The 25,938-nt window shown below is 36.5% G+C and overlaps 1 protein-coding gene across 1 annotated transcript; it reads left to right on the top strand.

Annotated features, from left to right (window-relative positions):
• The first annotated feature begins 732 nt into the window (after positions 1-732).
• On the top strand, positions 733-25,938 carry LOC105991914 (calcium-activated chloride channel regulator 4-like). Its single transcript, XM_013024665.1, has 14 exons — positions 733-891; positions 3,767-3,907; positions 4,029-4,176; positions 7,019-7,127; positions 8,881-9,058; positions 9,562-9,780; positions 11,290-11,517; positions 14,965-15,142; positions 16,941-17,047; positions 20,186-20,401; positions 20,946-21,213; positions 23,269-23,439; positions 24,758-24,991; positions 25,520-25,938. Exons 1-14 carry the CDS (start codon positions 733-735, stop codon positions 25,936-25,938), a joined length of 2,775 nt encoding a protein of 924 aa, XP_012880119.1.

Raw genomic sequence — 25,938 nt, 5'->3', positions numbered from 1 at the left:
ATATGCTTGTATAAAAGCAAATTAATTTCATTCTTTACTGGACAGGATTTTTATAGTTTATTCTAATAATTTGACTTTGTTAGTTCTAAAATTTATCATTCTTTAATTTAGGTTTCAAATTTACCTCATTGGGCAATATCTATACTTGATAATCTTATATTCCCTTTCATTACTTATACAATTAATATCTAGATGACAATGTAGACAATAATTAAGTTACTCTATAAAATGTAAAATAACACTAACACTACTGTCTGTTCATTTTTATGATTTTATTAATTTTGACACTCCATTATATTTTTTAAAAATACATAAAGTCTATGTCTATATTTAAGAAATGAGTCAAAATCTGGAAGTATAAAAATACGTTCTAGAAGAGGCTGGTGAGGAGCTCAAGTGTAGAATATTTTCTAGCAAATACAAGGCCCTATCTTAAAACCTCAATACCAAATATACATATCTATCTATCTATCATATATATTGTATAATATATAACACATATTAAGAGGAAAATATTCAGTAGATTTTATAATTCTTCTTGATCACTTTTATGCTAATATACAGTAAAACTGTTGCACATGCTGAAATTACATAGTTTGCTACACACATAACACTGACCTTTAGACTGTCAATCTCTCATAATCAGCCAACTGCAATAACTTTGAGGAGTATATATACCAGGAGAGCGGCAGATAGGTCAGAGAAAATCCTTTGATCAACTGAGGACAAACAATGGTGTTATTCAAAAGTTTTGTCTTCTTCTTACTCCTATACCTGTTGCAGGGGTCCAGTGCTTCCTTTGTTAGGCTGCATGACAATGGATATGAAGATATTATTATTGCTATAGACCCTAGTGTGCCAGAAGATGAAAAAATAATCCAAGGAATACAGGTAAGGGCAAGTTTTTTTTCATTTTTAATTATAGAAAAGTGAATAATTGTAATGGAAATTGAATATAGCATGCTACAGTGAGAAGAATGCTAGCATGGGCAGTGAAAATGAAGGTTTTAGGTGGGGATCTACTCTATTACACCGTGAGACCAAACACAAGTCACTGAGCCTTCCTGGTCCTCAGTTTCCTCATCTGTAAATTAGTACTTGGGTTCATCTATATTTAAAATAAATACTTATTGAAAATTTGTGACATACTAGAGGAAGAAAAATCAGAGAAATCAGAGGGAGAAAAAAATCTTCTAGTGGAATGGAATATATATTCTTTTTAGAATTAAGGAAGCACTGAAAACTTTAACCTAAATACTTGTAAGGGTAGATAATCTTCAACTGAGAAAGACAAACTAAGTGGAAAAACCTGGCAGTTGGAAAACTAGGAGTGAACTTTTGGGAATTTTGAAATTGCAATGCTCTTTAGACATTGAGCAGAGATCCTGATGCTTGAGTTGTGCTTAGGTCTGTGGATAAGATTTGTCACCCATTTCTATAAACTCCACTGCATCACAGAAGTGATGGCTCACAGGGAATAATACTTTTTCAAGCACTGATATCTTCATCTTCTTTGACCCAACTATAATACCAGAATTCCAAGAACTCAGGAATTGGGCCAGTATTCTTTGACTTTCTCATATAAGGCTGGCACCCCACAACTTGAGCCACAGATCCATTCTGGCTTCCTGATAGTTAATAGGAGACAAGAGAAGAGCCTCATGGACTTTCCTCCTTGGGGTTGGCTTCAAACCATGTTTCTGAGATCTCAATCTCCTGAGTATAGTCTCTTTTTTTTTCAAGTCAGGCTTCTCTGTGATGTTTCCTGGTATAAAACAAACCTACAGTAGAGCTATTCAAGAATCCAGGGTTCCCTTCCTAGTTCTTTCAAGAGATTCTAGTGTGTTGACTCACAGCTGACATACAAATCAACTGATTGTGAGATCAGAGTCATGGGTTTAGTCAGAAGGCCAGAGTTCAGGAAGTGAACCCTTAGAGGACCTGCCAGGAATTAGAAAAAGCATATATATATATATTAAGAATGCTAAGGTGGATTGATTCCCTTTTTTCTTTTTTTGGTCCAGTCGTGGGCCTGAACTCTGGGCCTGGGCGCTGTCCCTCAGCATTCCAGCTCAAGGCTAGCGCTCTACCACTGGAGCCACAGTGCCACTTCCGGTTTTTTTCTTTTTGCTTATGTGGTGCTGAGGAATCGAACCCAGGGCCTCAGGAATGCAAGGCAAGCGCTCTACCACTGAGCTACCTTCCTAGCCCTGATTATTTCTCACTAACCCTAAGACAGATAAAAGAATTATATCTCTTTCCTAAAGGATGCTTCTCTCTTTTTCAAAAGCAATGTGTAAAGATGACAGGTTGTGCCCCTACATAGTTTTTTTGAAAGAATCTCACAGACTTTTCTACCCAGGTTGGACTTGAGCTTTAATCTTCCCATTCTCAGACTCATATATAGCAAGGATTAGAAGCATGAGCTACAAACACCCAGCTTTATTGAAATTTGGTTGGTATTTCTCTTGTATCTGGTAAAATAATTAGCATATTTCACACATACATTGGCAGTTTCTCTAAAAATCCAGATATGTCCTCAGGACTTTCAAAAATATATATTTTGTTTAACTTTATAATTACTGCATTTGGGGATTCATCTGAGTTGAGTTACTATGTAACAAATGAAGGAGGAGTAAGGTATATTTTTCCATAAAAATACTTTTCATTTTCATAAATTGTTAAAGAAAACTCTCTTCATTCTCTATTTACTTTTATTTTTCTGCATACTGAAAGCATACTTTGGTTTTATTTTTATTATTCATCTTCATATCAATATGAAATAGACTTGAGTAATATATTCCAAATATTACTGAGGTTTTGTCCTCAAAGCTAGTGTTCTACCACTTGAACCACAGCTTGTAGAAACTCATAGGATTTTTTTTCACAGGCTGGTTTTGAACCATAATTCTCAGATCTCAGCCTTATGAGTAGCCAGGATTATAGACATGAGCTACTATCACCCAGCTAGCTCTTAAACTAATTTCTACGGACTAAACCATCAGCTAAATCTGCTTTTGAGTCATATTTCTTCTAACTAGTGAGGATATCAAATAGTTTTAGAACTGCTTACACAGGAGACCTTTGTAATTCATTCTTTCTGCCAACTATAATGATTTAATGAGGTAAGGAAACTAAGCTCCAAATCAACCAGAATCTATCACCCTGAAGTATGAATGCTAGGGTTGGGAAGGTGGCTCAGTGGTAGAGTGCTTGCCTTGCATTCCTGAGGCCCTAGGTTCAATTCCTCAGTACCACATAAGCAAAAAGAAAAAAAGCCTGAAGTGGCGCTGTGGCTCAAGTGGTAGAGCGCTAGCCTTGAGCTGAAGAGCTGAGGGACAGTGCCCAGGCCCAGAGTTCAGGCCCCATGACCGGACCCCCCCCCAAAAAAGGAGTATGAATGCTAGTATTACTAGTAAATAATTATATATTACATATAACTATATGTAATTATATCACCATATCACTCTATATATATATATATATATATATATATATATATATATATATATATATATAAAATCACCAACTATAGGCAGTTAGGTGCCTTTTGAGGTAAGAGGAAAAAACATTGAGAATCCTTTAATGTGCAGAATGAAGAGAGATTTGGAGATTGACAGATACTAGTGTCATTGGACTTACAGGTGGAGGGAGACCTTCGCTTCAATAATAAGAATTAAAAGTGGGAAATTCTGTATGTGAACCCCTGATCTGAAAGTCTACTCTCATTTGGTCATCCTCCATATTTTTTTCCATTTGACAACAGGAAATGGTGACAACAGCATCTACTTACCTATTTGAAGCCACAGAAAAAAGATTTTTTTTCAAAAACGTATCTATATTAATTCCTGAGAAGTGGAGGGCAAGTCCTCAGTACAGAAAGCCAAAGCATGAAAGCTACACACATGTAAGTGTCAAAATCTTCTCCAACAAACAAGATTATATTCTGATGTTCTCCAGTTTTTGCCATAAATGATTACATAAGAGTCTTTCTAACAAAATATTAAAGTTTTCATATTTTTTCCCAGGCTGATGTTATAGTTGCACTGCCTGCCATCCCAGGCAGAGATGACCCATACACCAGACAGTTCAAAGAATGTGGAGAGAAAGCGGAATACATTCATTTCACCCCTGACTTTGTACTGGGAAAAAAACAAAATGAGTATGGAGAATCAGGTAAGAAATTTGGTTAAAACATCTAATTTTGCAACAAGCAAATGATCTGTTCCCAGCATAAGTGTGCAGGAATTAGAGCAAGAGTAAGTGTGCATGAATTAGAGCAAGAACAGTGAGGTTCCAGTTTCACCTACTCTACTTGCTATTTCTGTCACCTCAAGTGATCTACCTCAAAGGTGCTTATATACTGCAAAATGGTACATTTTTGTGGTTTGTGAAATTTTTGTAGATTTTCTGTCAACTAGTTAATGCAATATCTACAATGTCTTCAGAAAGTTTTGTAAGGCATACTTTTAGATTTTAAGTTTTTGGTTTTCTACAGCTGAATATTAATCAACCTCATGGTAGAAGCAGGAAAATCAGATGCCTTGCAAGCTGGAAGGAGCCAGGACACCAGTTGCTGGTCAAAAGCAATATTCATAGGCTATTAGTCATTAACATTATTATCCCATCTATTAGGCTGTACCAGACGAAACTGGCTGCAACCGATCATTTAGGGCTACTACGATGGCAGTTTTATCTAGTGTAATCTAAATGTTAGGATTATTTGTCCCAAAGAACATCAGCCCATTATTTTTAAAATATAAATCACTATTAAAAGAATGGTCTACAGGCTGGGAATGTGTCTTAGTGGTAGAATGTTTGCCTAGCATGCATGAAGCCCTGGGTTCGATCCCTCAGTACCACATAAACAGAAAAAGCCAGAAGTGATGCTGTTGCTCAAGTGGTAAAGAGCTAGCTTTGTGCAAAAGAAGCTCAGGGACAGCACAGTAGGCCCTGAGTTCAAGCCCCAGGACTGGAAAAAAAAGGTCCAATTAATGTTATTTTGTATCTTTTTTTTTTTTTCTGCTTATGTGGTGCTGAGGAATCCAACCCAGGGCCTCATGCATGCAAGGCAAGCACGCTACCACTGAGCCACCTTCCCAGCCCAAAGGTCCAATTAATGTTGCCATTTAGTGAAAAATTTCATGACTCTTCATGGCCCAGAATACCCTCACCTTCTCTTTCTCTCTTTCTTCCTCTCCTATTGCCTGTTCATTGAGTATTTAAATGTCTCTGAACACTCAGCAAGCGTAGTCATTATCTAGAGTAGTTCCCCACTCCAATCTGGAAAGTTCTGTTATGTCCTCCCATCCCACTCTTACCAGTCCTTCATATGTTCTCCTTACCATTTTTTTTCTCACATTCCCTCTAATCCTTGTACCCTATACCAGGAATGACCAAGAATCACTTCAACCACAAGTGCCAGTAGCTCAATTTCTCCACCACTCTTATCCTTAGCTATCGTTCAGTGCTAAGTCCCTCATATGGTATGATCCAGTCAGTATCTTTGGCTCCTACTATGTTTCCCAGATTGTTTAAGAAAATTATAAAAACCAATTCGGATTACCACAAACATAGTTTCCAGTCTGAGTGAAGCCCTCAGTGCTGTTCAACATTACTTAATTCATTGGCTCCTCTTAGTTTCCTTCTCTTTTCCTAAAGAAATTTTCTAAATTTACCATTCTTCTCAATTGCTAGCCATTCTATTCCCTTCTACTCACTCCAGTTGCCATGTGCTTTAACTGAGCAAACAAAAATCCCCTCTCTTCCTGTCTGGGTCCAAACTTATGGTCACCTCTACCTGCTCTTCTTTCTATCCCCTCTCCTGTTTTACCTTCAACTGTTATAGAGTTGAAGGACTTTTAGGTAAGGCCTGTAACTTCAGTATCAAAAGTTGTGATTCTATTTCTATTCATTGTACCTAGAAAAAAACTCCTCAAACTGGTAATTTTAAAGTTTAATACATAAAGAAATAACTAGACACTATCTAGATCACATTCTAAGTATCAAAGACTTAAAACAGAAATATGACTTCTTCCCAACTGCTTCTCCCTGACCCCTTCCTACCCCCACCCCCACCCCACTATTCTCTGTTTTCAGGCCATATGAGGTCATATGGGCTACTGAAACACACATTGTAGCAAAAAAAATATTGCTAGCCTTTTGCCCATTTTTGTTTCCTCTGAAGTTTTCTTCAATTTCATTGCCAGACGTTGTTTCTTCTCTCTGTATCTCAGACTTTGGATTCACCTTTATCCTTCCATTCATTCTAAAGCACTTGTGAAAATAAGGTTTTAGTCTGACTCCTTTCAAAACCTCTCCAAATCAAAGGCGTATTAATATTTCTTAATAACTAGTATTATGCTTAATATATAATTAAAATAATTGTTTCATGTAATTAATAATGAAATGGAGCAGAAATGAATCACTTCTTGTGATATCCTCCAAATTCCAAGTGATCTACAATATTATTTCTCAATCATTTTTCCACTACCAACACCCTCAGGAGCATTTCTGCATACATTTTTCCTAATTGCCTACCCTTTGTATTTTAATACAACAAAATTACCATTAGTAATGGAAGTTTGGAAAGCCATAAGCCATTGCAATATGTAAGATCTTTAGCTCTCCAAGAACCAAAACCCAAATCCTAGTCTAATTTGATAGTCATATATACTTTATTAATGTTTCATTAATTTAATCTGTTGATGAATAAAAAGGAAATATACTTTATATTTTCATTTAACACATAGACTCTTCTTATACACAAAACTATAAATATTAAGATTTAGGGAAAACAATTCTAAATATATTTTGTAACTAAAGGAAGATTTTCACAAATAAACAACAAAAGCCATACAAAATCATTTTGAGATAGAGTCTGACTGTATGATCCAGGCTAGTCTGAAACTTGAGATTCTCCCAGGGACTGGAATTACAAGTGTATGCCGCTGAAATTTTGAGACAAAATGTTTGCTATTTGGATTATGAACATGTATTTGAAAATGTTTCCCCACAGGTAAAGTGTTTGTTCACGAGTGGGCCCATCTCCGCTGGGGAGTCTTTGATGAGTACAATGATGAGCAGCGCTTCTACGAGGGTAAATCAAAGAAAATTGAGGCAACAAGGTATGATTGGCCCTCTAACTTATGTTTGATGATCTTGGGCTTTTAACTGGCCTTATTTTCCTTGATTTAACTTCTTTCAACTGACCATTCTTCATTTTTGCCCACATGCAGATTATAGATGCTATATCAAATGCTGCTTTTATTTTTAAAGAAAATTATTTTAAAGCAGCTGATTATATATTCAACATACATGTAACTTCAATGGCAGTTAATGTCAAGGTATTTTATGCCTCCTTGCTATAGGCGCTGAAATTCATTTATACTGAAGTTGTACACTGTGTAAATGGACTGTCTATGGGTGGGACACCATCAAAGTTATTTGCATTAAGTAAGAAAGAACAAAAATGGCTGAGCATTGCTAAATGAGAGGTCAGGAGGAAATCAAGCAGCTCTAAAGACTCAACAAGGAATATCCTCTTGATTATGGTGTCAAGAGAGCAGAATGGTTGGGGGAGATTTATTTTAAATGAGGCCCTTAATCTCATTAGTGTTACATGTCTTGCTAGAGTTGAGACTTGTTGCAGATAGAATGATACCTGACTTCAGTGAAGGCCCTTTCTATGCCACCTATTCACCCTAAATGTCCAATTTCTGCTTCAAAATATTCATCACAGTTGTTCATATAGATAGCCTCATTATTCTCACCAAGACTTGGAGCATAGACATTTTTAGAATGCTTCTAAATGACTGAATAAAATATAGCCAATGTAGCTAGGTGCCAGTGGCTCACACCTATAATCCTAGCTACTCAGGAGGCTAAGATCTGAGGACTGCAGTTCAAAGCATGCCTGGGCAGGAAAGTCCATGAGACTCTTATCTCCAATTAACCACCAGAAAAACAGAAGTGGTGCTGTGGCTAAAGTGGTAGGGTGCTTACCTTGAGCTGAAGACCTAAGGGACACCACCCAGGCCCAAAGTTCAAGCACCATGACCAACAAAAAGTATAGATGTGGAGATGGGAGGGGAGGATTGGTAGGGGAAAAATAAAGGAGGAGACAACAATGCTTGATAAGAAATGTACTCATTATCTTGCTCATGTATCTGTAATCCCTCCTCTGTACAGAAAAAAATAGCCATGATTTCCTGAACAGGAACTGAAAAAGATGAGACACACACATTTTAGCATATTGGCTATAATCACTGCCACCTTTGTCCAATTCCATGCAACAAAGCATACATCTTTTTTATTCTACTATCCTTCTGGATACATCTCATTCTTGGTTCTCAGCTGCATTTCCCTTTGGACTTAAATACCCTTAAATAGTCAAAATGATTGTAGCTATGACTTATTCCAGTCTTTGGGAGATAGCTTCTATGAAAGAGATGTATTATGAATTTTGAGCTACTTAGAATACATGTTTTCATGTTTCCTCATTCCCTCACAGTGCAGTTACCAACCACAAGGAAAGCAGGAAGTTTTGGTTTCTAAGCAAGAAACCAGAATCATGAATCCTAGCAGTTACCAATCTCAAGGCCAGCAAGAAGTTCTGGGTTCCAAGTAAGAAACCAGAGTTGTTAATCCTTGCAGAGAACTCAGGCATTATGTATATCTGGAGGTCCCAGCTCAATTCTTTCATTATTCTATCTTTGATTGGAACTCTCAACCTACTGTCAGCATAAGGAAGTACATGACACAGGAAAAGACAAAAACAAAAACAAACCCTTGATACAACGATCATCCTGAATTGAAGCAGTTAATGATTTTTTAAAGTGTTAATGACTACATGGTCTCAAAGACTGTCACATTTTTCAGGTGTTCTACAGGTATCTCTGGGGAAAATAGAGTTCAGAACTGTCAAGGAGGCAGCTGTGCACTTAGAAGATGCAGAACTGATTCTACCACAAAGTTGTATGAAAAAGACTGTCAATTCTTCCCTGATAAAGACCAAACAGAAAAGGCATCCATAATGTTTATGCAAAGTATCGATTCTGTAAGTATGCCAATTGTTGCTTCCTGAATTTAAACCCAAAAGATATAATGGTAATTTCTCTGTACAATACTTTAATAATTACAGTAAAATTACATTTAAAAAGTAAAAAAAAGTCAAAAGATATGTCCGATTTTGGTGATTTTAAAACTGCTATCATTATTATTATTATGCTTGGGATTGAACTCAGGGTCTTTCATATGCTAAGCAAGCCCTCAACTCACTGAGATACATTCCCAACATTGACACATCTGATCTTAAAATCTGTCCAGATGACATGAGGATTAAATACATTAATATAGAGTTCTTCAAACATTGGCAGATTAATATTACTAATTGTTATTATTACTTTTACAATAAATCTATTATATCATTGATTCCCATTAGTTACATTTCATTCACAAAAAGCATGTTTGTAAAGCATATTTTAATTTTTCAGTCTTATTCTAAGGATTTCTTAATGCATGTATGGTAATAATTATTTTGTCATTTTATGAACTCTTTAGGTGGTTGAATTTTGTAATAAAAACAACCACAATAAGGAAGCGCCAAGTCTACAAAACTTAAAGTGCCAGCACAGAAGTACGTGGGAAGTAATCAGCAGTTCTGAGGACTTTCAAATGACCACACCCATGGAGAAATTACCCCTTTCACCTGTCTTTTCATTGCTGAGGTCCAGTGAAAGAATTGTGTGTTTAGTGCTTGATAAGTCTGGAAGTATGAGTGTAAGTTTATGGGTCCACTTTTTCTAGATGTGGGAATGAGAACAACTGAATGCTAAGAACACATGAAACTCCAGATGTATCCAGATTGTTCTAACTTGCAAGGTAGCATAAAGTACCATCACTTGCTATGGTCAACAACCCTGAGATATTACAACAAAATATTATAGTAAAGAAAGACACCAGTAGAATTAAGAAAACTCCAGCATTTCCCATTTGTCCCCAGAAAATGGATATTTAGCTAAGAGTGTTGAGATTCTTCAGACACTTTAGTTGGAAGATAAGAACTAGTGATTAAAATATGAAATTGCTCTTAACAATGGACCTTTAACTAGAATGCTTGAGAGACAGGAGGGTAGAGTAGATTAGTCAGTAATAAACCATTCTAGTTCAATCAGCACAATTCCCTAACATGGTTTATTTGTACAAGTGACCTCTTCCCGCACAAAGACCCCCCCCCAAAAAAAAAGAGCATTGTCATAAAGAATATTATGGTGAAATATAGCCATTCATTCTTTGATTATTATTCACAGAATGGCAGGCATTGGGCCAGGGTCTGAAAACAAAGATCTATGGCCTGAGAAGTTCATAGATCAGGCCTAGTGCATGCTTATAATCTCAGAAATCTGAGGCAGGAGAATGAACTCAGGAGATGGGCTTTGGCTTCTAAGATGCTGTAGACCCTTTTCCTCACTCCCAACACTCTCTCTGCATACCTTTATTATTGTATATTCCATCGAGACTACATGTCTCAACCAACTAGATTGAGGGTTCCTCACGAAATTGGAAACTTATCAGATGCATTTTTGTATTTCTATGGCCAAGAGTTCATCACGGGGTGATTAATAGCTAGTTTTTGAAGTGAATGAGCTACAAATAAGCAAATATAATGTAGTAAAGAACTGGAAGGATGGCACACTTGAGTCAGGACAGCATGCTGAAGACAGGGAATAAAATCTTCAGCAAATAGGGGGAAAGTGTTTATAGAAAAAGGCAAATGATCATACAGATTAGTGCCATGAACTATACAGCAACAGGATTTCACAGAAAATAGCAAAGTGCTAAACATCAGCATGTATAGTTTCCAGGAAGTATTATAAGAGTTTCCTAATTAAGAGTAAAGTAGCCTCAAAGGTAAAGCAAAATGGTAGAGAGTTCTCGAACATGAGAATATTAGAGCTTTTCAGAAAGGTAAGCTTTACTTTTTTGAGAGGTAAACTAGTCCCCCCAAAGTCAGGCAATTTCACTTGTGAAATTCTGTCTAAACCTCTACTCCAGGTTTTACCGATAATTTATAAGTGTTTAGAGTCAAGAATCTGCTCTAAGTAAAAAGCTGGAGCTTAGATGGATACTGATCAATCAATACCTATAATCTATATCTATACCTCAATATATCACATACTACATACAACCATATTTTATTTTACCAATACAATTTACCCATGTATTTTGTATGAGCTAGTATAATCTTACCATTGAGAAACAATTATTTTCTTCTTCTTTTCCATTCAGTCCAGTGATCGCCTCAATCGAATGAATCAAGCAGCAAAACACTTTCTGCTACAAACTGTTGAAAATGGATCCTGGGTAGGGATGGTTAACTTTGATAGTACTGCCACTATTGTAAGCCAGCTAATCCAAATAAAGAGTAACACTGAAAGAAGCAATCTTGTGGAAAAGTTACCTAACGTAGCTCTTGGAGGAACTTCCATCTGCTCTGGAATTGACTCTGCATTTAAGGTGAAAATCAGATTGCAAATATAGTTTCTATGTTTTTGTTTTTAGGACATACTAATGTGAAGTGCTGCTGTGCATACTTGTGACCAAATTTTAGCATAATTAATCCTAAAACATACAACAAGACACAAGAAAAAAATTTAAGTGCTTCTTAATGGGTCAGTGAATCAATGAATGAACCATGAGGGAATAAATGAGTATAAAATTACTGCTAGATCATAAGCCTGATGAAGTCATACTAAGTGTGGTTAGAAAAGCCATCAAATTTTGGGCAATAAAGCAGGTGTGATTCCATTTTGAGTCAGTTCTCCTTTTAGTATATGTGACATTTAGATAGAACACACAGATGTATATTTATATATTTTATTGTTTATTTTACTTTTTATTTAATTACTTTTTGGGGTATCAGGCCTGGGGCTTGAACTCAGGGCCTGGGTGCTGTCCCTGAGCTTTTCTGCTTAAGGCACTCTAACATTTGAACCACAGCTCCACTTCTGGTTTTTTTGGTAGTTAATTTGAGATAAGTATCTCTCTGACTTTCCTGCCTAAACTGGCTTTGAACTACTATTCTCAGATCTCAGCCTCCTGAGTAGCTAGGCTTACAGGCATGAGCCACCAATACCCAGCTATATTTATTTATTGTTTATATATACTTATTATTATTTATATGTATTTATTAAAGTCTATGCAGCAGACACTATAATCTCTAGGGTTTATCATCTGACATAGAGGATGAAGTTTGACATCAGAATAGCAGCTCTGATACTTTCTAGTTTTTTTTTTTTTGCCAGTTATGGAGCCTGAACTCAGCCTGGGTGCTCGCTGTCCCTCAGCCCTGCAGTTTAAGGCTAGTGTTCTAGCTCTTGAGCCCCAGCGCCAATTCCGGCTTTTTTCTGCTTATGTGGTGCTGAGGAATTGAGCCCAGGGCCTCATGTATGCAAGGCAAGCACTCTACCACTGAGCCACCTTCCCAGCCCAACTTTCTAGTTCTTTAAGTAAACTTTCTAGCTCTTATAAAAACTTTTTAATCTCGATTCTTTAACCTTCATCTATAAAATATAGAAAATTGAAATACCTTCCTCATAGGATTGTTATATAGACTAAGTGAAGTCATATAGCTGCATACTTAGAACAATTATGCTTATATTATGAAATCATTTTATGCAAATGTGTGTCTTGAGCAAGTAATATCAGTTATCCTATTTTCCTGCTTAGAAATGCAATCTGTCCACTCATAGTCTACAAAATTAAGTCTTGAATTTCTAAGTCTGATATTATTCAAAAGTTTCCTAAGCCTTGGCATTACACTTATCTGTCTTTCCAGACCTTTTCTCTCAGTTTTCTCTTCGTGATGCTCTATGCATCAAATAATTTACTGCACACATTGTTCTCAAGCAAGCATGACCATACTTTTGTACATGCAATTCTTCTGCCTAAAATTATTTCCCATCTTTAAAATTAATTGTTATAATCAAGGTAATGTGCAGAGATGTTATAGTCACAGTCAGGTAAAGAGCACATTTCTTTTCTGACAACGTCACCCCTTTCCTCACTCTCTCAGTTTTTCCCTCCCATTCCCACCCTTACGTTGTGAAGTTAATTTTCAAAATAGTATCAACATAGTATCCTGCTACATTTGTTCACCTATTGTCCCTCCATTTCTGTACCTCCCCTTTGAGGGTAGAACCCCCAAACACATATAAAAGAACAGACAAAACAAAATACAAAGAAAAACGCTATAAAGAAAAAAATCTCTCATCTCTATTTCCTGGATTCATTTCAGGAAATATTGTTTCGTATGGTCAGACACACATAGACATTGTGCCCTTCTGTTCCTTTCCTAAAAGTAACATCCTTCTTTTTCCCATCTTTACATACTAAAAATCTACATAAATCTACATACTGAGTAAGTAAATTAATAAAACCAGTAATCATAGATAGACAGTAATTGTAGACCATCATCTTGTTGGGTGATATAATAAGGAGTAATGAGAAAGGAGAGCAATCATTTTCACTAGAGACTCACTGAGGCTAAGATTTGAAGGAGGAGAAAGAACCAACTGTTTATGTAGAAAGGAGAACACAAAATTTTCTTGAGACAGAGGTGGAAAGAAACTGGTTATTTTAAGAAATAATAAAAGCTAATGGCACAAGGATTGGTAAAAAGTATATGAGGGTAACTTTGTTTTAAGCATAACAGAAAGCTACTAGAAGATCTGAAGATCAGAGTCTGAGAGGCAATTTATATTTTACGAAGGTGTCTCTGGTTGCTCCTATAAAATAAATTGAGCAAGAGTTGTAATAGGGAGATAGGGGGATCTTAAACCTGGATTAACTTACAAAATACATAAAACATATTAATGCATAACGAACAGTAAATGACATTTGATCAGTAAATACTATTTGATCATTTCTTTTCATCTTTAGAATATTCTAACTATATATTGTCTGTTTCTCATTTCTATGTCTCCTCAGTCTTTGATACAATTAAATATTCAATTCTTTCCATGAAGGTGGTTCCTACTGAATCAATAGCTCAGTAACTGACCAATTATAAATGATCAGTGAATAATCTAATTCACAAAAAGGATATGAAGGAGAGAAAATTCTAGCCCTTCTTTGGATCTTCATTTTGCACTTTGGATCTTCATTTTGTATAGGAGTAGCATAAAGGGGATGTTGTATACATGACATATATAATTAAAAGTATTTTGTTAACTTTTGTTTGGTTTGTCTGTTTGGCATTTCAGTTAGTGTTTGCCCTATTTTGTAATGCATAGAATACTTGTTTTGCCTCAAAACATATAAAAATATAATATAGATGGTATGTATACCACATACCAATTTTTATTAAGAATTTCTATATTCCAAACACTCCACTGTTTATCTACACATAGATACCCACTCTGTGCCCAAAAGAGCCACTGATAATTCAGTATTCTTTCCTTTCAGCCTGGAATCAATTTCCCAAACTGTTACTAAAAGAAGACACTACCAGTTAAAACTATCAGAGAAGATTAAATATAATTGTTATCCTGGGCTACGTTCTCTCTATCCTCTGTTGCAGGGACTTAAATTAGGAACTCTGAGTTCTAGATGTTGAACTTCATAGGACAATAATTCAAAACATAAACAATACCCAGGAAATATTATTCATGTAGTCTTTGAGCACAGTTAATATGCCCAGTTTTGTGCTAATTCTAGTAAAGAATTCAGTTCAGGTGCAATTTTATTTCTAAAGTCCTGTTGCTACTTACTTTCATTTGAATATTCTCTGCAATTAAGAGGTAGGGAAAAGAGTTTAAGTTTTCCGAAGATGGTTGATTTTAAATTCTATGATTTTTTAAAAGACTCTATCTCTACTATTTTGCACCCCTTTTATTTCCTCTATATTTTCTATTTCCTATAATTTTAGATCTTACATGGTAATTGTGCTTGGAATGTCTGCAGGTGATTGAGAAGCAAAATCCTCAAATAGATGGGTCTGAAATAGTACTGCTGACTGACGGCGAGGACAGCACTGCAAGGAACTGCATTGATACTGTGTCACAAAGCGGAGCCATCATTCATTTTATTGCATTAGGACCATCTGCTGACCAAGCAGTAATAGAGATGAGTAATGTAACAGGTAAAACTATATATCCAAAGATCCCACACCTTTAATAGTTGTGTGAAAAAAGGTTGACAGTTCTGTACCAACTCTACGTGTTATGCCAGGAGTTAGAAACCAATTCACTTAGACTCCATCTCTGTTCTGATGATGCTCAGAGTCCAGTTATCTAAAAAAAAAAAAAAAAAGTTGCTAATCAAATCACAGAATCAGATACCGAATCAGATACCATTCATTCCTGCAAGTCTGGAATTTATAGAGGGGGGAAATCAATTGTCCCAGGATATATAGAGGAAGAGAAAGAGAAAAAATAAAAGCAAAGCATGAGAGACTAGATGACTTCTGAGCTGGACCTTGAAAAAGGTGCTGAAATTTTCTAGGAAGTAGGAAAGGATATACATGTTTTGTAATCTGGGGAGGGGAAGAGATATAGCGGAATGAGTAAATGGGGATGCAGGGTGACCCATCGTGACCCATGGTGTACAGGACGCTATGTTGAAAATGAACTTTACAATGTCAGGGGTGGGAGGGAGGAGTTGTGGAGATGGGAGGGACAGGATAGTAGGGGAAAAACCAAGGGGGAGGTAACAATGCTCGATAGGAAATGTACTAATTACCTTACTCATGTAACTGTAACCCCTCCGTACAGTATCTTCACAATAGAAAAATTATATTAAAAAAAGGTGATCAGAGGATGAATAAGAACAACAGAAATTATGTTTCAGCAGCAACACAAAGCACACGGTGGGAACAGTGTTCCCAGGAAACCAGGGCATAGGATCCCAGCTGTGATACATGCACTGTGAGTTGGGGGGACCGGAGCTCAGACAAAAGAACTCAAGATGGAAAGAAACAAAAAGTTTCCATTATCTATAGTGGCTGTCATTTTAGACATAGACCTGATGAAAATGGAGTATGTATTGTATTTCTAGTACTTTCTTAAACATAACAGAAAATACACACTTTATATAATAAATATCAACTACGGTCCTACCGGCTTTAATGGTACTACATATGTATTTGCTCTTTATTGTATTAGTTGTGTTGTACAAACTCTTAGCATTTCAAAGTGCACTTATGGCCATTGAAGAGTTTCTTCCTAGTCCAAGTAGTATCTATTTGGACTTGTCTCCAACTCCTTGCTGTTGTTTTATATCTTCTCAGGGCCGGTTCCTTTCAGGATACCTCGATATAGCAGTCCAGTCAGTCATCCTTCCAAATTTCTGATGGACTTTGTCTGGAAACTCTAAAAGTCAACTTTGCTAGAAACTGTATCTTAAATAAAAATGTAGAAGACTGTTGTAAAGTCAGTGACCTCATATATGTGGAATTGTAACATCTTCTGAAGTAGTCTATGGCTATTTGAAGTATTCATTTAGTTCATAGTGGTATGAACAGTGGTAAGACATATTCATAGTGGTATGAACATAGTGGTAAGACATGTTCATAGTGGTATGAACAGTGGTAAGACAGTGACAACAGGGGATAAGCCATGGGGGAGGGGGGTGGAAAACACAAAAGAAAAAAGAAATCACATAGAACATTAAAAACAACCACAACAACAAAGCAAAACCTCTTGTGTCCATGTCTTGGAGTTCATTTCACTTAGCATCATCTTATATGGTCATATGTACTATCTTATGCTTTATAGTTATAATTTGAAATTAACATTTCACTGTTAATGGCTACTTGACATTGATCTTTTTCAATAACACATACTGGGATTTTGATCTTGTTTCAACTGTTATGTAATTAATCATGATAATGTGATAAGTACTTTCCCCAAAACTACCTAACCAATTAATTTGCATTTTAGGAGGAAAACATTATTATGCTTCAGATGTAGCTGAGAACAATGGCCTCATTGATGCTTTTGGGGCACTTACATCGGAAAATGCTGACCCTTCCCAGAAATCACTTCAGGTGAGTTTTTTTGCAAAACAGAATTTTAAGTTTTGAGTGCTATATTTTTCTTGAAGCTAATTTTTAGCTAAAATAAGAACTGTAACCTGCACCAGGTTCTGGTTGTTCACACTTGTAATCCTAACTACCCAGGAGGCTAAAATCCACAGGACTGAGTTTAAAGCTAGCATGGCAGAAAAGTCCTTGAAATTCCATCTCCAAAGTAATCAGTTAAAAGGAGAGCTAGAAGCATGACTCAAAGGATAGGGCTCCAGACAAACAAACAAAGCACTGAGTTTAAACACCAGTACCACCAAAAGAAGTTTAATCTGAAGTACAAATTATTCTTTAAAATATAACCAAGTTAAGTAGTCAAGTAAGAGTAAAACAAATGGTAAAATGTCAATTTTTGTTATTTCTATCAAATTCGGGCAAGGGATAACCTAATAATAACAAACCAAAAATACACTCTGTCCTTTTTTTTCCCCCAATTAGTGCATTTCTAAAAGTTCATGCTTCCAAGCTTTCTTTACCTTTAGTGCTATGAAATAGATGTAGACAAATGAATGAACTCAACACCTACTTTAGAAATGGAAGGAATGTATCTTAGAAATAAACAGGAAGACTGAGAGGACGTATTTGCAAGCCAAAGACTTCTCTAAACTTTTCAATATATTTTACTTCACTTGCATTTTATTTTACTCACATCTGCTCTGAACTTAATTCCTTTTCTCACTGGTAGTTCAAGTGATCATATTCTGATACTTTGATGCAAAAACATTGAATAAAATTTGGCTCTTTCATTTATGACCTATATACAATGCCAGCACATACTGTTAAAATCAGAACATACATTATTCAAGTTTGTTTCTGTTAGAGTAAATTAGACTCTGCAGGAAAACCACACAGACACCCAGGTAGGAAGAACAAAGGAAAGGCTGATTGCCTGTAAGGGGATGGGCAAGACCCCTTCTCATGTGCCCGCTATTGTCTCAGATGACCTTTTTATAACTTCCAGGAGTGAGGGGTCTTGCTGCCTTATATGGTCAAAGCTATCCCAAAGGGGTGATCTCTCAGGGGTAAGGGCTAATTTGCTGCCTTATTTGCTGCCTTTACTACATGGGCCTAGGGAAAGCGTGTTAAGCTGTGAGAGAGGAGTCTTCTGGGCTAAAGTTTCTCTTCTTTCCATTCACACACATCATGACTCTGTATGTAAGACTTTTTTCTTCAATTTTCCAATTCAAGTACCTACATTGGAGTTTGCCTTATCACCTAGACATACCTTCTCATCCTCTTGTTTTCAACAATAAGGAAAAACAAACATTAGAGAATGTGGGCTAAGGGTAAGTACAGATTTGTTCAGAGATCTGGTCTACAGATTTCCCCTAAATATCTGTTAAAATATTGTCTAGTCTGGCAGTGTATGGAGAACTAATTAAAAGAGAATTAGTCACTTGTCATGTTTTCAATCTGATGATAGTACAACCTGAAACTGACAAGAAAGGAGAGATAATTGATGGCAAAGATAGTGTTACATACCAGTTTTATCTTCAGTACTTTTGAATGGATGGTGGGAACTCTACACATCCAAAGACATTAAAATTGTAAGAGCAGAATGTGGAAAACAGCTAGAAAGGAGACATTTATATGCAAGAGGTGGTCAAAATTTTGAGAAAGGATTTTTTAAGGGTGTGAAGTGGGTAGGAATAAATTTTTGTTCCCTATACTTGAAATATGTTAAATAAAGAAGCAATAAAAAGCAAGCAAATTTTTGCAATGTTAATTTGGAATCATATACATGATAGGTAGAAAAAAATGGAAGAAATAATGACCAGTTAGCAGCATGCTACAATATGAATCGATAAGAACATTGAGTTTGAGTTATGGCAGCTAGATTAGAGAGGAAAGGCTTACATCACACACTCTCCCTAGTACATCTTATTTTCTTTGATTTTCCTAATGGAGAGTATAAAAGACAAAAACATAAATTCAAATTTAACCCAGGTCCATCAGCAGACCTGTCCACATTACATTGGGTTAAGACTTTTGTCATAATAATGATGTTTCAAAGAAGAATTCACTAGCTGTTAGCAACATAGGACTGAAGCTGGGTTTGGCTGAGGACTGTGTTGGAGTCGAAATGGAATTGCCTACAAAAGGGAACACTTAGCAAGCCCCCAGGAGGTAGAAAACTTTAGATTTCCCAGGAGTTCATGCACAGAAAGCTGTATGTACATGAATCTCATGTGTGGAATCTAGAAACTTTGAAGTAATAGACACAAAGAAGAAAAGGAATAATTACTTGTAGCTGTTTAGGGATAGTTGGCAAATGAAACAAAATTTTAATTAGATAGAAGAAATAAACTCAAAGATCTATTATACAAAAGACTGCAGTTAATAATATGCACTGAAAATAGCCAAGAAAGTAGATTTAAGTATGATCAATGCACACACACACACACACACACACACACACACACACACGAAACTAATCTTGCTCTGCAATCTTATTACTCTTTAATATTAAAGTGGGTGTGTACCTACAAAACTGGACAAGTACAATAGGATCACAGTCTCAATTTTAAAACCCATATATCTTCTCCAAGGCTTTTCTTACACTTTTTCCTTTCTTCAGAACTATATTTATAAACTCTGACTGATAACTGTTACACCTCAAAAAGTATTCAGAAAAAAATTTAAAGTATGAAATGGTCCACATATTTGAGCTTGTTTTGAACCAAAATTTAAGAATTGTCTTCAAAAGGAAAAAGACTGGGGCTGGGAAGGTGGCTCAGTGGTAGAGCGCTTGCCTTGCATGCCTGAGGCCCTGGGTCGACTCCTCAGCACCACATAAGCAAAAAGAAAAAAAGCCAGAAGTGGCGCTGTGGCTCAAGTGGTAGAGCACTAGCCTTGAGCTGAAGAGCTGACGGACAGTGCCCAGGCCCAGAGTTCAGCCTCCATGACCAACCCCCCCCCCAAAAAAGGAAAAAGACTAAAATTATTCTCTTCTAAATAATGGGGGTGATGATATTGATCAAGATGTTTTGTCCTCATGAGCTGAATTTAAACCCTTTTGTGCAATTACTTAAAGATAATTTGAAAAAGCAGAAAAAAGGTATTATCTTCTGCAATTACTAAGTTTTAAATATATTTAAACAGCTTGAAAGTAAGGGATCATCACTGACCAATAATGCCTGGATGAATGACACCATAACAATAGACAGCACAGTGGGAAAAGACACATTCTTTCTAGTCACATGGCAGAAACAGAAACCCAGTATATTTCTCTGGGATCCCATTGGAGCACCAATCAATAATTTCATGGCGGACAGTAATTCCAAAATGGCTTATATTACTATCCCAGGAACTGCACAGGTAAGCAATCAGCCTGTTTGAGATTTTTCTAAAAATCATTCTTAAACCTGAAAAAATTGTTTAATGACCTAAAGGTACCAAAATCATCTTAAAAATTAAAATAAAATGTTGTATACTTTTCATTGCCTCTGTGATCCTAAAAATGATGACAGCACAAAGTAGAAAAAAAATGAAAGAAGAGAAGATAGAACTTTAAGGTGGAAATATGAGAATTTATGTAATTTTGTGTGCAGATAGCTAGAGAGTCCATTAAAAGATTTAGTAGGATCATAGAATCTGTGAGTCTGAGGTCAAAGAATAAGGGCAAAATGGAGGGAAACTTCAAAGCTTAAATTTTCCAGCCAAGTTATCACAGAATATAAGTGCCATGCATGGCACTAGCTTAAATATCCTTGTTGAAGTGCCTCAGTTTGCATCCTTTTAAAACTTCTAAAACCTGTTAGTCTTATTTCACACGTGTGCCATTTATAGTACTGCTGCATAATGGTTAGTGGATATAGCTTGATTCTGGATACTTACTATAAATTCCCATTGAACCTTTTAGGTGGGCAGTTGGGCTTATAGCCTTCAATCCAGTGCAAACAACGAAATACTAACAATTACAGTAACTTCCCGAGCAGCAAATTCTTCTGTGCCTCCAATCACAGTGAATGCTAAAATGAATAAAGATGCTAACAGCTTCCCCAACCCCATGATCATTTATGCAGAAGTTCTACAAGGGTACACACCCATTCTTGGAGCCACTGTGACTGCAATCATTGAATCAAACAGTGGACACACAGAAGTTTTGGAACTTTTGGACAATGGCGCAGGTAATTCATAGTCTACATTTGCATAACTTAGGATATATTATGGGTCTGTGGTAATGTGGGGCATTAAAAAATTGACAGGCACAGAAGAATTTAGGCAAGTGAGAAAGGAAAGGCAGAGCCAGCAAGAGATTCTATCAGGCAAAACCTGCAAAGGGGCACATGGCAAGCACTCTGTAAACACGATGTATTTCCACTGTTATTGTCTGTCATTTACCTAGCCAATGCTTACCTTCAGTTAGGAAGGTCTCATTCAGAAGGTTGAGGATCGAGTCAAAAATTCTGAGCCAGTGTTTTTTTGTTGAGACATCATGATTAAAATCTAGGCAGAGAAGGTGAAAGCCTATGCAGGCAGATGAGATAAAGGGGCTGGCCCCTTAAAGAGAAAGAAAGAAGCAATTGGAATTCTCAACAGATACAATGAAGACAGAATCCTGAGAGCAGAGGATCAGAAGTATCTGAAGCTGCCACATCTGGGGCATTAGACTCCAGATCTTTCTGGTGAGCAACAAGGAGCAGGCAGGCCATTCTCTGTCTTCTTGGTCTGTAGGCATGAATGGGAACTGAATGAAGCTTCTGTTAAGAGCTCAGGAAACAAGGAAACCAACAATTCCATACACTTCTGATTTGTTTCTGATTTAGATCAGTATCTTGGGATGGCATGGGTTTGGTCATTTAATAATCTTATCTCCATCTGGACTGGGCCAATTGTTCTTTGGTATACCTCAATGCCTTAAGTATAACAATATTTCTTACAGTTATCCCATAAGACATCTATACCACATCTATACCCATATGTTTTTATCTATATAAAGTTTATCTGCAATTGTTTCATTTCCTAGCCTTTGACTAAATAAACATTTAGCTAATTAGGGAATAAGCTACATTGGAATACCTTTACCTAAGAAGGTGTTAGTATTAGCAATGACTTAGAGAAGGCATACTCCCACTTTAGTGAACAAAAACACAGGACACTGAGTCCTTTCTCTAGGTAATCGGGGAAATTTGTACAGGTAAACATCTTCAGATTTATAGTGTTACAAACCTCTTGGTATAGGCCCTTGTTTTAATAGTGTCTGATTTAGACTGTTAACCCTTTAGGACAATGTGTTTTGTAATTTAACGACTGATTCTAATGCTGGTGATGCTGAGAAGTATGCTGTTTGTTTGTTTTTGTTTGTTTGCCAGTACTGGGGCTTGAACTCAGAGGTTTATTCTCATTCTGCTTGCTTATTTGCTTGTGCAGCTGGATCTCTACCACTTCAGGCTTGCATTTAGCCCAGATTTGTCTTGAAGTATGCTGTTTGTTTGTTTTTGTTTGTTTGCCAGTACTGGGGCTTGAACTCAGAGGTTTATTCTCATTCTGCTTGCTTATTTGCTTGCGCAGCTGGATCTCTACCACTTCAGGCTTGCATTTAGCCCAGATTTGTCTTGGTTAATTGGAGATGGCTCAGTCCTCCAGATCTCAGTATCGTGAGGATAATAGCCACCATGAACCTCTAATTCGAATACAGGTTTATTTTTTTCTCAGCATCTCTATTCTAATAGTAGATGGGATGGGGTTTTCTGTCAGAGGAGATATTTAAGTGATCATGAAAGCAAGAGCAAGATAAAGAGAGAAAAGGGATTCTTGAAGATGAGACAACCTGTCTTTTTTCTTTTTAAAATAAAGACAGTTAAATGCTACCCCAAGAAACTTCATTTGTTTTTAGTAGGGACCCTTTGACCTAAACAGAGAGATTACATAATTAATATAAAATAAAGTAGGCAGACAGCAATCCATTGGGCAGAGAAATAGTAAGAAGAGCACTAAAATCTATTTATAAAATGATAAGATAGAAATGTGAGGTGTTAAAATGTTTATTAAGCAAAAACAAATATCAATATGTACATATTTTTAAATAGATATTTTGGTATCAAAAGAACACAACAGACATCAATTTAATAACATATTGTCCTGGCAGGATATACTGCGAAATTTATCTAGTCATGCAATATTAATGAACAATTAATTAATTAAACAACAATAATAATATATTTATTTATTTCTATAAAAAGGTGCTGATTCTTTCAAGAATGATGGAGTCTACTCCAGATATTTTACAGCCTATACACAAAATGGTAGATATAGCTTAAAAGTGAGGGCTCATGGAGGAATGCATTCTGCCAGGAGAAGCTTTCAGTATCCAGCAAATAGAGCTGTATACATACCGGGCTGGGTAGTGAATGGTGAGTAACTCATGATATATAGAATCCAGTCACAGCTTCAATAGTATTTGTGATTTCATATAACAAAAGCTTCAAATATTTTACAACTTAAAAAGTATTGGTTTTTCCGGGCTGGGAAGGTGGCTCAGTGGTAGAGCGCTTGCCTTGCATGCATGAGGTCCTGGGTTTGATTCCTCAGCACCACATAAGCAGAAAAAATAAAGCCAGAAGTGGCTCTGTGGCTCAAGTGGTAGAGAGCTAGCCTTGAGCTGAAGAGCTGAGGGACAGCGCCCAGGCCCAGAGTTCAGGCCCACGACCAGACCACTCCCCTCCCCCCAAAAAAGTATTGGTTTTTCCATTTTTACAGTGAAGTTTGCAGATCATTGCCTTCAGGTTAATCTCAGCTTTGGAAAACTGCTTGGCATCTAGTAAGAACTCAAAGCCTGTCAGCTAGTATTAAGTTAGTTTGGAACACCTTATAACAGTAATATAGCCAGTTTTTGGTCAGGACAAAATAAGACAATCTACTATGTGATGAGGCTATATACACAGAGGTAGGGTATACCTTTCAGAATACATGGACTATAAGAGTGAACCTTTATGTGGTGTTTTTTATTAACTCAAAAGAAAAATATGTATAGAATATGATGATAGTAAGCATTAAGGATGCAATCTTTGCTATCTTTCCTTTGGTCCCTTTATCTTGTGGCTTTGAAGGGCTTTTCATTGAAATACATTCAGAAGTGTTCCAGAAGTAATCCTAGCTATTTGAAATGCTGAAATCTGAGGATCCAGGTTCAAAGTTAGTCTTGGCAGAAGAGTCCATCAGACTCTTATTTCCAATGAACCACACACACACACACACACACACACACACACACACAACCCAGAAGTGGAGGTATAGCTAAAGTGGTAGACTGCCAGCCTTGACTGAAAATGTAAAAGTGAGAGTATGAGTAGGAGGAGGAAGAGGAAGCAAAAGATTCCTTAACACCACTTCCAGGAGGGAACAGGACCTTGTCCAAGTTGTAGGAAGGGAATCTGCAACCATTTTCCCAAATATGTTCTTATTTAACAAATAATTTTGAAGGTAATGAAATGCCTATTTAAATGGCTCATGTTGAATTATGTGACATTATTTTCATTCAGTGCAGTATGCCAAAGATATTTGTTATTGTTTTTTTCCTGTAACATTCTTGCTAAAGCAGTCTCCCACCAACGGAATGCTATGATTATGTCATAAGGATGAGTAAAAATGTGACTCTATAATAGTGAAAAGGTGAATTATATAAAGGATGCACAATTTTGCCTATTTCAAACTAGTAAATTTTCAATGCAGGAAATGTTCAAGCAAATCCACCCAGACCTGAAATCAATGAGGATGGTCAGACAGTCTTGGAGAATTTCAGCAGAACAGCATCTGGAGGTGCATTTGTGATGTCACAAGTGCCATCTGGTCCCTTGCCTGATGTGTTTCCTCCAAGTCAAATCATAGACCTTCATGCCACATTTGATGAGGATAAGATCAATCTAACATGGACAGCACCAGGAGATGATTTTGATATTGGAACAGGTAAGAACAAGGTTTCATCTGGTTTGATGTAAGTGAAAGATACTCATTGGAAAAGCAAGGTTTAATGGATATGTGAGGAAAAAATACTTTTTGACAGATGAATTTTATAATCTAATACTTTTGAATAAGTCAAACATGACATAACCTTATCTTACTATGTATAAAGTAATGCATCTGGCAGAGTTTAAAAGCCAGAATTCAGTGGAGCACAATGTGGCCCTTTTAATACTAGCACTTGGGAGGCTGAAGCAGGAGAATTGTGAATTCTAGGCTGCCCTTAGTTATACTATGGTTTCCAGGCAAGCCTGGGATGTAATGATAGCCTATGTTTTAAAAAAAACTGGTAATAACAAGCAACCATAACAGATTTATTCATTTATTTTAGTAGTCAAAATTGTTTTCATAAAAATGTGAGGCTGATATAAATATATATTTTACATAGAGAAGTGACACTTTTTAGAATAAATAGAAGGAAGCTAAATATGCTATCTTAGTTACTAAACCACTTGCAACTGTTTTTTTCCTTAGTTAAACAGTATATCATAAGAACAAGTGGAAATATGCTTGATCTGAGAGACGATTTTGACAATGCTCTTCAAGTTGACACATCTAATCTGTTACCAAGTGAAGCCAACTCGGAGGAGACCTTTGCATTTAAGCCAGGAAATATTTCAGAGGAAAATGACACGCACATATTCATTGCCATTCAAAGTGTAGACAAAAGCAATTTGACATCAAAATTATCCAACATTGCACAAGTAGCTTTGTTTGTCCCTGAGGCAGATCCCAGTCCTGATCCTGGTGCCAGTAATGCCAAGTCTGGAGTTAATATTCTCACTGTGGTGCTGTCAGTGCTGGCAGCGGTGGTACTTCTGAGTCTTGTTGTAGGTATCATCGTTCACGTTTTTAGAAAAAAGTCTTCAAGAAAACATTCAACAACATTTTAA

Source organism: Dipodomys ordii, unplaced genomic scaffold (genome assembly GCF_000151885.1).
Source record: "Dipodomys ordii isolate 6190 unplaced genomic scaffold, Dord_2.0 Scaffold78, whole genome shotgun sequence".
NCBI lineage: Eukaryota > Metazoa > Chordata > Mammalia > Rodentia > Heteromyidae > Dipodomys > Dipodomys ordii.
Note: the sequence above shows the minus strand (reverse complement) of the source record. Positions and strands in the feature narration are given on the sequence as shown.